This window comes from Megalobrama amblycephala, linkage group LG7 (genome assembly GCF_018812025.1).
Source record: "Megalobrama amblycephala isolate DHTTF-2021 linkage group LG7, ASM1881202v1, whole genome shotgun sequence".
NCBI lineage: Eukaryota > Metazoa > Chordata > Actinopteri > Cypriniformes > Xenocyprididae > Megalobrama > Megalobrama amblycephala.
In genome coordinates, this window is record NC_063050.1 from 46,160,937 (window position 1) to 46,175,770 (window position 14,834).

A 14,834-nucleotide genomic window follows, 5' to 3' on the forward strand; every position below is an offset into this window, starting at 1 on the left:
AATATTGTTGTTGTATTATTATAATATTATATAAATAATATTTATTTAAAGTATTTTACATTAAAGTTTAGAAGTGCATATTTTTAATGAATGACAAAGAGAAAAAACAGCAAAGTCATATGGCCTGATTTGCTCATATGTAGTGTAGAGATTCTCTCAGAATTAACCCAACTTTTCTGAGACATTTTTACAGTCACTTTTAATACATTTTTGCATTCAAGAGAAGAATATTAATAAAAGGCTTAAATATTTAATTTCTCCATGTGTGCAGGAACGAACCGCCTCTTTCCGCTATTAGTCAACCAAACATCAATCCATGCCGTCATCAGTAGTTCCAACACAATAATAGTCCTCCGCTGCTACAGCTTTATGTATTCTTTCATCTCTTTCTCATCAAACAACCTGACTTACAAATGGCTTTCTTCTGTGTTGACATAGGTTCGCTATTCCTACGCTTGCCAGAGGATAGGCTTTTATAGATGTTTATTTCAGAAATATGAATGTATCTCACATCTGCTCCCATAGCATACTGCCTGTTTTATTATAAGTTGACCAATTCTAAAATCTATGTGGCAAAGCTATGCGACGCATTACCTTCTCTCTATTCGCAACACAATGAAGGGAGGCAGTCATGGCATATTGGTTACCTGAAGGTTGCCTGTCCGATTCTCTAATCCAGCAAGAAAAAAAATAAGTGGGGGAGTGAATGAACAGCGTTCTCCACCCTCTTTACCCACGACTGAGATGCCCTTAAGCAAGGCACCTAATCCCTAATCACTCCCTGGGTGCTGCAGAAAAAAATGGCTTTCCACTGCTCTCTGTCTGTGTCAACAGTTTGCAGTGTGTGTGTCTTCACTACTCACTAATTTGTGTACACTAACTTGGATGGGTTAAATGCAAAGGACAAATACTGTATGGGTCACTTTCAGTTTCACTTTCAAAAAAGAAATAAAAAAAATGTGTAAAAATTTTTTTTCACTCTTCCATTTGTCCTGTTGTCAACAGACTCAAGTGTGTGGAATATGTCTGAAGCTGAATGTGCATCTGTATACTGTATCCGGTGTAGACAGCATCAGTGATTATAATGGGTTCTATTTGCTTATGATGGGACGTGACGATCACATCCAGTGTAGGCAAATGTCAGCCCTGAATGCCAGTGGGCGGGGCCTATGGTGCGATGATGTAGCCTAAAACTATTCACCGATTTCTTGCTCTGGAGGAAGGCATTTGCAAATGCCGTTTAATGTCACAGGACACCAAATATCAAAACAAGCTGTTCTTCGAGCTTTATTAAATACATGTTTTGTTTATAATGAGGAGGATGTTTTAACACACTGACTCTTCCTGTTAGTATCATATTTACTCTCTTTTGGTTTCAGTTGAAATTGTGCCAAATTTTATTTTACACTCTAAAAACACTTCGCCACTACATGTCATTTTCTTAAAGGAATGAATGCAAACAAAAGTGTTTAATATTTCTCTCTATTTTCCCTTTTTTGTATCTTTCTGATTTCTGACACTTAATATTCAGTAATATTATTGATTGACAGCACTGACTCTATTAGATGAGAACTGAACTAAACTGAACTGAATGATGACATTACTGCTTTCTCCGGAGATGCTTTATAGCTCAAGCAAACTCATTTCATTATTGATGAATGGAAATGAATCAACAGTGAACTGAAAAATTACTCTTTTTTCTTTTCAGAACTGCAGCAGAATTGAATTCTGTTTGCATCATTGGTCATTATTTTCCTGTTTATCATTGTAAAGCTGCTTTGAAACAATCTGTAATATATAAAGTGCTATAGAAATAAGGGTGACTTGACCTGACTTGATTTTAAAAGTCAGCCAGTGTGCGTGAAAATCAACATTCAACTGCTGAGTTTGTGATACAGTGTTTCCAGCAATGGCTATTTTAGTGTAAATAAATTTCTGTTGCATTAAAATCACAGTGATTGGGTGGGAAGTTTCTGAACACCATATATGAGTAAAAGTCATATAGGCTATGTAATTATGTAACTTACAATCTTGCAATGACACCAAGATTCAATCTGTGTCAGTGTTTTGGCTAGCAGTTAGCCACGGTGGAAATGTGTGCAACATGATATAAAATCTAATGGATATCTGTCCGATATGAAAAAAAAAAAAAAAAAAAAAAATCCTGCGAGGATTTCAGAAGACACAATCATCCGGATCAACATGCACATTGCACAATTTCTGTTTCCTAATTATTGTTAATGTAATTCATTTTTCCAGGAGCTTCTACGTTCAGTTAAACTGCTAACAGTGATTGTAAATAAATTGCCTAAATTATTACATTATTTGCTAACTGCATTCTTTAAATTGTAATGTTGACATGCATTCTCTGTAAAGCTGCTTTGAAATGATATGTATCGTGAAAAGCGCTATACAAATAAATGTGAATTGAATTGAATTATTATTGATTACAGTCAAACATCATTATAATGCACATAGATGCAAACTCCTCACCTTTCAGTGACAACACCCTTTTGAAATCAAAATAGGTCACCTATGGAATTTGCATAGATCCAATGAGAAAGTGTTTTTATCTAGTCAGCCAATATTGTCTTTAATAGTCTGCATAGCACTTCATCTTTTATAACATGAGATTTTGACCAAATGTTGAATTTGGTAAAATTTTGCAACAATATTTTAAAACAAAATTGTGAAAAATGACATATAAGGTAATAAAAAATAAATTTAAAAAATCCCTTAAAGTAACTACAAATAATGAGCATGCAAAGCAAATATCTTTAAAAAAAATCATTGTGTGCGGAGCATGCCCCCGCCCCAGGCAATGTTCTCACCTCCCTCCCACCTGTTTGCATCCCTGAATTCAATATTACAAAAAAACAAGAATTGCATGTAAAGTTTCTTTATGATTTCCTTTACGATTCAGCAGATAATTATAATCATTTATTCCTGTAGAGAAGCACACAGTGATGGAGTAATTAACAAAAATGTAATAAATCCAACAGGAAATAAGAAGGAGAATAAACAAACACAACCACGTTAAACTTAGAAAATGTTTACACGACACAGCTTTCAACCGAAAAAGGCAAACTTTTTGTGTTTTGGCCTGAAAATGCAAAGTTTTGAAAATGGGTTTCAAAGTGCAAGTTTTTTTAAAATTATGCCTTTACCGTCTCCATGTAAGCAAAAGAATTTGTGAAAACAGTGATGTCATGCGCATGAGTATTACGTGTTTCTTGACAAAAGTGACTTCGCCAACTACTGACCTGCAAAGTACAGCCTTTTTAATCATTTTCACAGATCCGTGAGAACGTTTTGACAACATTGTCATCTGTTTTTAGTACATCATTGTGGTGTAAACACACGATATCAGACAATGAAACACAGGACACTGAGGGCTTAAATACACAGAGGATGATTGACTGAAACAGAACAGGTGTAGAGCTGATTAATAACCAAGGAAACTAACTTGGCAGGTAAAACAGGACTACACGTTACATTTATTCTGAAAGCTTTACTTTTTTTGTTTAATTGGGGGTACTGTAGAGCTATCAAACACCTCAAAAGATGTGACTTTATAAAGCTTTGCCAACACTTTCTTTAAATCATTCACATTTATGTTCCGGGGAGTGATGTTCTTGTTTTCTCCAATAAATCCTCTTGAGATTTGACATTTGTTATTCTGGTCTAAGCAGCAGTATGCAGTCCAGAAATAACTAGGCACATTAACTCTGTTTTTCAATTTACTTGTACCTGGTGTCACCCCTGTTACAATGTAAACAGAATACTTTTTTGGTAGACATTGCTCAGATAGTGCTTTTGCAATGTTTCTTTCTAGTACCTTCCATTGACCGCTGTTAAAAGAGGGGTCTTGTGGAGCAGCGTTAGTGAGAGTGAAGGTGGCGTCAGAACAGCTCTGTGATTGTGCCTGATAGACTGGTGCCAGATGACCTCTGTGGTAGCCGGACTTCACATAATCTCCATTGAGAGCTTGATGGTTTCCTCGTAGTTTTATATCCACAGACCCCTCAGATGCCATGGATGGTCCTGCTTTATCATCATCAAGCTGCAACATTGAAACAATTGAATATCAAGAAAGTTTCACATCAAAAAGTAATGTTTGATAATCAAAATTACATATTTAAGCATTCTTTATTGTGAAAATTATTTCTTCCAAAATTATTTATGCCTGATTTACTCATATGTAGTGTGGATAAACTGTACAAGAAATCAAACCAAGTGAAATCTGCAAACAAACACTGTTGGAGATTTTTCAGAATGAAACACAATCAGAGTTATATTATTAAATATCCTGACGCATCCAAGCTTTATAATGGCAGTGAACAGGGTTCATGAGTATGAGCTGAAGAAAGTGCGTCCATTCACATCCATCCATCCATCATAAACATACTCTGCACGGCTTTGGGGGTTAATAAAGGCCTTCTGAAGTGAAGTGATGCATTTGTGTAAGAAAAATATACATATTTAACAAGTCATGAAGTAAAATATCTTGCTTCCACCAGACCGCCTTCCGTATACAAGTTACAAAGAAAGTGTAAAAACGTTTGCAGTTCAAAAAGCTTACGCTACATCCTACACAAACGCATCGCTTCACTTCAGAAGCCTTTTATTACCTTTTATGAAAGTGAACTAATCCTTTAATCCTTTTTGTTTTGAATAGTTTATCTTCTGATTTATAATGTAATACTCAACAAACTTCATTTTGTGAAATGGTTTGCTTGGAAAAAAATGTGTCTTGTTACTTGGTTTGATATTTTATTAAATACTGGGTTGTTGTTTTATTTGTGAAACTTTAATAGCTGTGATCAGTAAATTTGAAATGACTCCATCCACACCATGGAAAAACATCCTTACGACAAACTAATATGAAGAACAAATACTGAACAATAACAGAATACAACCTTTAATAGAATTATATTTCACTTACTTGAGGTTCAATGTACCAGTTGTTTTGTCTTGTGCAGTCCATTATCCCTTCAAACTTGTAGGCTGAGTACACTGGGATCCTGTTGTATGTATCATAATATGTGGCATAATAGTAGAGATTATTTAGATTTTGGCAGATCTGCTTGTACTTTGATCCAGTAAATCTTGTTGGTGATTTTCCACCTGCAAAAAATTGACCACACTCCTGCTCAAAATCCGGCACAACTCTGGCCGAACCACCGGAGAGAAGAAACAGCATCAGCACATGAAGAAACAGCGTCATGATGAAGAGGATGAGATGATGAATGATCAAGATCTCTGGAACAACAACAACCAAATGTGTTACTTTTTTTATAATAGCTTACATTGTCTAATAACAAATAATCACTAACCTCAAATTTACAGCAGTACAAGTCAAAGATCAAGGTATTATCAAGGAAGAGACAATAATGCAAGAATTTAAGAAATGTGAGGCAACACCTTCCATCTAGTAATTAAACGTCTACAATTAAATACTCAATAAATAATAAAGTATAATAAAGGCTAAAGGCAGCTCTACACATAGTGGTGGTTTCAGGTGAAATTGTGCCAGATTTAGTTTTATACTCTAATAAGATTTCACAACTGGTAATTTTCTGAAAAGATTAAATGCAAAGAAAGGCATAGAAGTAATATTTCTCCATATATTTTCTGGATTTCTGACATTTTAAATTCTGACAAATTAAATTCTGGTGGTGATGCTTTGGATGTTGATCTATCTATATTGTATTTATAGTGTTGTCTAGCATATCATGTGTTGAGGCTTTTAAATGTTGTGATGGGATTTTGTAATTAATCATAACTAACATTCCTTGCAGGAATAACATTTAAATGCTTTTGAAACGTAAATGTCCCCAAAACTTGGGCCAAAGTCAGTGTGTGTCTGAATCATATCTGAATGTAACAAAAGGGGAAATGAAACTTAGGGACAGCTAGACAACTATATAAATAGCCCCATGATATTAAGTAACAAGCAAACTAATAAACACATGATTTGGGCAGATCTTGCTTTACCTAGTAACAGAAGGGTTTGACATCTGAAGAACCAATCATATTGTAGAATGCTTTGCCATGCTCCTATCCTATATAAACTGTTGTATTTTGCTGGTGGGATTCTCTGTGATTATACAAGCTCCTCTGGCTGTGATTAAAGCATATTCTTAGGCATAGTCTGGAGTCTGCCTGTTTTATTGCTGCGCAGCAAGTTAGGGAACACTTATTCCCAAGTGATAAAGGGTCAAGAGACATTGACCAACTCAGCCGACGTCGATTGGGAGACGCGCTAGAGTATACTATATCTAAATTATTTAAGCATCAATTAGGAGACGTTTAGGGGCGTCAATTAGGACACGACCCATGTAAACTTAAGTTGCAGGAAGTTTTGCCACCACTGTTTCTGACATCAGTGCGCACCCTCTATATCAGTGGAGTACATTAAAAAATCATATGCAACATACCATTCAAAGCATAATAGTGTTTATTATTATTATTATTTTGCAGATTAAAATAAAAAAGAGCGACAATGTCTCAGGGATGAGTGTAGATGCCATGTATACTGAAACACTGAAACACATTTTCCCCATGGGGGACAATAAAAGTCAATACAATGCATGCTAATGTCAAAAAATGACTAAATGTATAATTTCAAAAAAAAGAAGAGCAATTCTTGTAAAATATATGGAGAAAAGTCACTCACTTTTCAATGTACTGTTCTTGTGTATTGCAGTTCTTAAACTTGTAGTTCGAGTAAACAGGGATTTTAGCTTCAGTGGAACCATCAGAGAGAAAGCATGAGTTCAGGTGGAAGGATGTCATATATTAAAGAGAATGTGATTAATTATGTGCAAATATATTTTTATTTTTTTGCATAAGCGAGATAATGGGCTACATACCGCTTTTCATTAAATATTTCATGGAGTTTTTTTTTTACTGTTACTGCCCAGAAAAAAAAAAAAAAAAAAAAAAAAAAACATTAATTAAACATGAATTGAACTATTTTTTACAACCTGATAGTGTTGTGGCAGATTCGATGTCTCTTTGTCCCTTCAGATCTGGTCTCAAAGAAAAAGTCACAGAGTCGAAGTTTCAGGTCCCAGAAGTATTTAACTTTATTGTCAAACAATAAAGTGAGATACCAGCTTCACATCTGAGGCTCCCTTAGCCGGGGCACAGTTTTTATATATTTTTCTTATCTCATAAATCATACCAAAGTAATATCATTGGCTGAGAATATTCACCCTTACATTTTCCCATGTTCTCACCTACACAAGACCTCCTCCCACACCTCCTTCCCATGTACTCCCCTGACCTTTCCACCATAGTCATTTCACCAATTAAAACTTCAGGTGTTGCTTATGTAAGGGACAATTTTCTTAGTAAGGGTGGCCGACTGCCAACTAGTCTACATCTTTTGACTTTATCTCTCATGGGCCTTCTGCCAATTGATGGTCAACCCTTTTCCCATTGGCCAAATGAAACATTATATCAAAACAGTCAACACTCCCCAGAGGCAAGAAGCCTTCATATGACACACTTAACAATGGTCTTGTTCATTTCACAGCCACCTGTTGTCTGGTGGAAAATTACCAACAAAATTATGCTCAGTGGCAAAGAGGCCTCAAAACACTTCTAGCTTTTATAGTAAGCAAACTAATTCTACAATTGTTTTCTATAGGATGGATAAAATACTCCATCAAATCCCCCCCTCTGGGAATCTCTTAATTCCCACTTCCATTTCCCTTTTTCCAGAGTGCAACCTCACAAGTCAGCCCTCTCATCTTCCGTCTCAGGACCAATAGTGATCCTCCTTTTCACTACCAAACGGCTGCCTCATGTGACTGCACTCCAGAAGAGGTCTTGCCCATGGTTGTTATGGTTATGTAGAATATATCAGTGCTTAAACTCATTATGGTTAATATAAGATTATTAATTTTGGTGCACTGGTTTTCCCATGGTGTCAGAGGAACTCTCAGGCGCTTCCAATGGCCTGGAGCGCTATCTGGGCTGATGTGCTCGTCGATCCTTTCTTCTTTTGAGTTCCATTGGACTTTTTAGTAGATTAGTAAGTACATATTACAACTTCAAAGTAATGAATAAATAATAAATTAAATTTAAGAAAACATTCTTGTCATTTCCCTTTAAATCTGGTTGCATTACCTTGTAACACAGATAATGACCTGCTTCAGACCCTCAGTCGTCCCCTCTCATTCATGTAGTGTAATATAAGTATAATAACTTGAACAAATGTAATAATAATAATAAAAGATAAAAACTAAAATAAAAACAGGAAGGGGTTTTTAAGCCAAAATAATAAACAAAACACCCACTTACTAACTGCCTACTCTACCCATGTTCTAAATTACTTACTTTGTTTTTTTTTCCCCAAAGAAAAGACATGATATGACTAACTCCCTTTCTCACCAAAAACATGATCAAACTTTTGTGATAAAAATAAAAAAGACACCCCTTCCATCTCTTTATGTAGTCGGTCTTACAGAAACTCGTCCAGTTCATCCAGCCCTGGACCAATTGGATACACTCCAGTGTTGGTGCATCCGATATTGACTCCAGATCGTCTTACAGATTACACAGATCATCTGTTTGGCAGCTGCATTGGCCATCATTTATCTGAGAAAAGGCACAATACAACAGAACAACAACAACAACAACAAAATAGCAATAGGCACTGCTTTTATTATTCTCCCTTTAGTAAGTAATTTACCCCATAATTCAAATATTTTGTCAAACTAGTTTCGAATATGCTTATCTCCTTCATTTTCAGAGATTTCTTCCCTTATTTTTCAGTTTCTTCATTGCCTCGTTGAATAATCCATCAGGAGCTGTATTATTTGGAACATAAGTGTTAGCTTCATATATACTTTACAAACACCTCCTTTCTTCTTCGTATAACTAATTTAATGTTTGTCTCTGTTTGGCCATGTCATTTTGCTTATGGGTCCCCAACTGTTCAGTATTTTTCAATGTGGTTAATGAGCTTCTGTTAATCACAATAAATGTAATTCATATTTTTTTTTTCATAAATTATACACACAAATATACTCAAATTCTGATTTGACTTCATCTGCGTCCTTAAATTCATTTGGTATTCCCCTTGGTTGACCATTCAAATCCATGTACACATCTTTTCTGACATTGTTTTTGGACACAAATGTTGCATTTGACTAAAAAATTAAAAATATCAATCATTTATCATAAAAAAAAATCATCAAATCATCTGTCAGTGACTTTGATTGTCATTTCCCCCCTTGCGCAATGGTTAAAAACCATGCGAATCCAAAGAGTTGCTGGTGTAATCATTTGTCGTCTTATATTGTTTTAGAGTATGCCTCCTAATTGACTTATCAATATTTATATAATTTTATATGCAATTTACCATCCTAAATATCAAGGTTCGAACACCACCAATTCTAAATTAGTAACAAAATTCTAATGACATGATCTACTGAACATAGGCCATGTGGCATTCCCCATTTGACAGTGTCTAAATGTTTCCAATAATACAGCTGATCGGTATTAGTTGCCATGTACTTGTGTTAAACACCACAGTCATAAACTCAAATGCTCCAATTATCTAATAAATCAAATGATCTGCTATGTCTGACATATCGCAGTGTGAAGGAACCAATTTCAATTTCTCAAAGCTAATTTGTCATTCATCTATTAATTTAATCTTTTGTCATAAGTCTTTTTTTTTCCATTTCGTCATAAGCTGCTCTTTGAATTGACTTTAGATCTCACCATTGTTTTGAATTCATGACCAACAATACAGTATTAACACCATGCAATCCCTGGTAATGACAGCCTTTATATCATAAATTTGTAATTTTGGAATTATTACTTTAGATCTATAGTAGCCCTAAAAAAAATATTGACCAAGATGGAGTGACCAGCACCACAGCTTTATCATCCACATTTTTCTTAAGTACATTATGTCCTCTTTTTTTTCTTCTTTTTTTTCTTTTTCTTATAGAGAGCTCAGTATCATACAGGCTCATTAGGTCTGTCTTAAAAGGCAAGTCGAAAATGTCATCATCAGTGATCTAATTATGTATTTGCTGTTAGTTAGTTAATTCAATATCCTCTCACTAATCCAAGTTCCTAACTAAGTCCAGTCCCAGTTTTAGTTCATTGTTAAGTCAAGCACTCAGCCTCCCCTCCTTTTTTCTTTCTTTCTGATTTTTAATGCTTATGGCTGGAATGATGTCTATTGGAAGAAAGCACATAGAGAGTGTTAGCTGAATATAATGCAGGGAACTGCTATTGGACCAGTGAATAATCAAAATGTAATTAATATGGCCAATCAATAAAATTTGAAGCGGTCTCTGTAGTGATAATTGGACATGTATCACCTGTACCTTCTTAGGAAAAGATGAAGTCCTTCTGCTCGGGTCAGCAATCAGTTGAACTGAAGGGCCTGGTGTTATGGTGTGACAGTAGTTTGACTTGGTTGCTGTTATCTCTCTGCCTCTCCTCAGTCTGACTTTTGATCAAGCTGCGGTTGAGACCATTTGCATGAAAACAGCATGTTTTCTCGGTCATTACCGCGTTGGCTCTGTCTTTGTCCATATCAGCCCCTCAGAAGTTTTCAACTTCCTCTTTCAGGGGGAGTGAAGGCCCATCAACCAATGCCTCTTTTCCTCTCTGCAGCCATGTCCTTGTGTTTCTTGATCTCGCTTGTTGCACAGTCCAGTTGCTTTCAGTTAGTATGTCAAGGCAGCCATCCCAGAAGTCATCTGGGGTAATCTGGAGATTGAACACTCAGAGAACCGCATTAATCAAATTTATAAAATCTGTGTAACATGTCTGTTAAAAATGTCTGTTTAGCTGTCTTTGGCAGACTGCCAAGCGTCGTCACACAGAGACATTGCAGCTGGGAAAACTGGGACAAAGACACGAACAAACAGCAGGGAGAAATAGCCAAGACAATCACCGAAGACACACAACAGGTGCGGACGCGAATAGGCACGAGCGCCGACAGAAATGACAAAAAAGCTGAAGTAAATAAGCAATGAAGGCAGGGGGAAAGGGAGAAAACAAGAGGAAAATCAAACCCGGCTCATGACAGTACCCCTACCCCGAGGAGCGCCCCCTGGCGCTCCCGAGGAAGAGGATTGGCGAGAGCGAAGGAAGTCATCAATGATCGAACGTCCCAGGACGTCACGGGGTGGAATCCAGCTCCTCTCCACGGGACCGTAACCCTCCCAATCAACCAAATACTGGTAACCACGCCCCCGGCGGCGTACGTCCAGCAGTTTCCTAACCCTGTAAACAGGAGAACCCTCGACAAGAACAGGACAATGGGTGGGTCGGGCGGGAGTGCGAATAACCGGCTTAATGCATGATATGTGGAAAACGGTGGACACGTCGCAAGTTGGGAGGTAATTTGAGTTTGACGGCTGCAGAACTAAGAACCTTAGCTATAGGAAATGGACCGATGAAGCATGGTGCCAATTTGCAGGAAGAGCACTGCAGGGGTAGATCTCGAGTAGAAAGCCACACTTTCTGACCGCAAACGTATCTGGGCGCCTTGACACGACGGCGATTGGCGGTGCGACGTGTGCTATGTTCTGGCACAGCGCGGCTCTCACTGTCCTCCAGGTGCGCTGGCAACGACATATAAACGCTTGGACCGAGGGAACAGAGGCCTCTGTCTCCTGGGAAGAGAACAGAGGTGGTTGATACCCGAGACAGGACTCAAAAGGTGATAACCCTGTGGCTGATGAGGGAAGAGAATTATGGGCATACTCGACCCACTGTAATTGTTCGCTCCAGGACGAGGGATTACGAAAAGCCAATGTACGGAGCATACACCCCAGAATTTGATTAGTGCGTTCCACTTGACCATTAGTTTGCGGGTGGATCCCTGACGACAATCTGTCGGCAAAATTCCCTCCAAAACTGGGACGCAAATTGGGGCCCCCTGTCAGAAACAATGTCCGAGGGGAGGACATGCAGACGAAAAATGTGTTCAATCACTATCTGAGCCGTCTCCCTAGCAGAGGGAAGTTTACAGAGCGGAACGAAGTGGGCGGCTTTAGAGAAGCGGTCAACAATGGTCAGAATGACCGTATTATTGGCAGACGACAGAAGACCAGTCACGAAATCCATAGCGATATGGGTCCATGGACGAGACGGAATTGGGAGAGGTCTAAGAAGTCCAGCGGGAGGAGAACTACTCAAGAGGCACAAGAGGCGACGAACCGGCACACATCACAAGCCCTTGAGGGCCACCAAAATCGCTGACTAACGGCCACGAGAGTTTCTCTTACCCCAGGATGTACGACTAATTTAGAAGAATGCCCCTAGCGGAGGACAGCAGGATGAATAGACTTGGGAACGAATGACAAATCCGGGGACAGTGTTGAGGAACAGAAACGTTAGATAATGCTGTCTTTACCGGCTTCTCGATTCCCCCAACAACACACACGTCAGGTAAGATGGTCTCAGTGGAGGAGGCACTCTCTGAGGTACCGAAATGGAGAGAGAAAGCATCAGGCTTTGTGTTCTTAACGCCGGGCCAAAAAGAAATGGTAAAATCAAAGCGTCCAAAGAAAAGTGCTCAATGTGCCTGGCGAGCATTTAGTCTGTTTGCCGGCCGGATATACTCTAGGTTCCTGTGATCTGTCCATACTACGAATGGAACAGAGGAACCTTCTAACCAGTGACGACATTCAACTAGGGCCAACCGAACTGCAAGGAGTTCGTGGTTGCCAATATCATAGTTGCGCTTGGCCATGAGAGACAACGAGAAAAATAAGCGCACGGATGAACCTTTCCATTATGAGGAGAAAGCACCGCACCGACAGCCACTTCGGAGGCACTGACCTCGACAATGAATTGTCAAAACCAGTTTGTGCAATCCTCCGGATCAATCCCTGTTAGCAGGCCTGCTTATTAATTTAATTCCCTATGGACCAGTCAACTAACATTTATGCAATATAATTTTTTTCTTTCAGGGTTATTTTTTATCCATTTTTGTTGGAGTTTTCTTGGTATTGTTGGAGTTTTCTAGCTTAATTGTTCAATTGGCCTACTTTTAATTCTAACTAGTTTAGCTTTTTCTTCAATCCTACATATGTACTCTATGTAGGATATATACCTAGAAACCACATTAAATGCAAGTGAAATGTCTAGTTTTAAGGTTTTGGAAGAATAAAATGTCAAAATGTGGGTGAAATAATGTTCCATTGACATTTAGTGTAACACTTTAAAATGTTGTGTAAAAATTTAAACAACATACTCTTTCCTGTACGTATTAAAATATATAAAAGAATAATCAAGCATACTGAATTTTATTGCATTTTAAATGAGTAAAGCTGAAAAACAACAATAACAACAACTCAAAGCTGTATTATACCTATTGTTTTGATATTTCAAAAAACATTTTTGTCTTTGACCCTTAAATCAATATCGAATCGCAAATTGCATTTTTTTTTCTTTAATATCATACAGCCCTACCTCTTTCTTCTACTCTTCATGTTATGTCAGACATCTTTTTCTCCGAAGGGCCATAAGGTGGTTCATGGGAGGCAATCTTTCCCTTTCCTTTTCATTTTTGTCATTATATCTCCCTTTGACTTGTCTCCCTAATTTGAATGATTTTTTATCAATGATTTAGTTTCTCTGCACATTACCACATCAAATGTTTCCTTAGCTTGCCTTATGTTTTTAAGCTTTTTGTCCTTTTTCCCTATTTTTTGGAGGCTGTCCTATAGTAATTGATGTCTAGACCTTGGCATCTCTACAGGTGTTGATGCTATTATAATCTAAATTATGACTATATGTTTCACACCTTTTTAGTTGGCTATGCTTCACCCTATGCTAATCCCAGATTGAGTCTATTCTTAACTAGTTATCACCACGATGATCAGACAATATTTAGATATTTGATTAGTCTTTCTTAGGTATTCTAAGGTCCACTGGTGGGAATAATGTTGTTCAAAAGTCTATGTTGGAATTTGTTCCCCACTTTCTGGTTTATAAAATAGCCACAACCAGAAAGGGTGAACATTCTCTCTCTGTCTTCCTTCCTCTACACACACACACTTCTCTCCTCTCACAGCTGCTCACATGCAGGCTCAATCACACACTCTTAAAACAATCACACACCTGAGTTTTCACTCACGCAGCACACATTAAAAATGACTATACACCAGTTTTTGCAAAAAATGGTTTGGAAATGGAGTTTTCTCTATTAACTTTTCCTTATTGTTTTGACTTATTAAGGGCTGTGTTTCCCTGTCTGGATCACAGCGCTTACAGTCTGGAATGTGTCCAAATAAACAACAGAGCTAATTTCTGGGAATGTTCTTAGTTTTTTCAACAGTTCTTTTACAATATTTTACATTCCCTTTATTATGTTGGATTTCAGTGTCCATTAAAAACTTGGTTTTCCATTTCACAAAACCAACAGGAATATTTACATATATTTTTAAACAACACTCATATACTTTTATCAACTTTACATCAAGCAATAAAAAAAAAAAACCAAGCAATTCTATTTTACTTTCTACCTAATTCTGCACTATACACAATATTATACACCTCAGTCACCTTTTTTTCTCAAATCACCCTCTCTTATCAAAGCCTTCTTTATTTAAAAATTAACAGCTCTTGTCTATCTGGCAGCCAGCTCAGAGCCACCGCTCAGTGCCGGGTCCTCCCGTCTACTGAGGCTATCACACAGACAAGCGTGGTCACACACTTCAGTGCTTTTCACCCATACAGACGCATTTCACATACAGACATATAACATTTATGTGCCCCACTTAGGCAGACAAAAAGCACACTTCATGCGTATTTAGACGAACGCACCTTATGTGTTAAACAAA

The 14,834-nt window shown here is 37.5% G+C and overlaps 1 protein-coding gene and 1 pseudogene across 3 annotated transcripts; both read right to left on the bottom strand.

The window, feature by feature from the left end:
* The window catches only part of LOC125273162, a 55,927-nt pseudogene that overhangs the window by 29,278 nt on the left and 11,815 nt on the right, over positions 1-14,834 (bottom strand).
* On the bottom strand, positions 2,674-11,268 carry LOC125272707 (endonuclease domain-containing 1 protein-like). Of its 3 annotated transcripts, XM_048197765.1 has the most exons (4): positions 6,990-11,268; positions 6,680-6,746; positions 4,946-5,262; positions 2,674-4,063 (listed from the first exon to the last, which is right to left on the bottom strand). In XM_048197765.1, the coding sequence occupies exons 3-4, from the start codon at positions 5,225-5,227 to the stop codon at positions 3,512-3,514; spliced, it is 834 nt and encodes a 277-aa protein (XP_048053722.1). In that variant the 5' UTR covers positions 5,228-5,262; positions 6,680-6,746; positions 6,990-11,268; the 3' UTR covers positions 2,674-3,511. The 3 variants fall into 3 exon arrangements, with proteins under 3 accessions (XP_048053722.1, XP_048053723.1, XP_048053721.1); XM_048197766.1 differs by lacking the exon at positions 6,680-6,746; XM_048197764.1 differs by lacking the exon at positions 6,990-11,268 and having other exon boundaries at positions 6,680-6,936.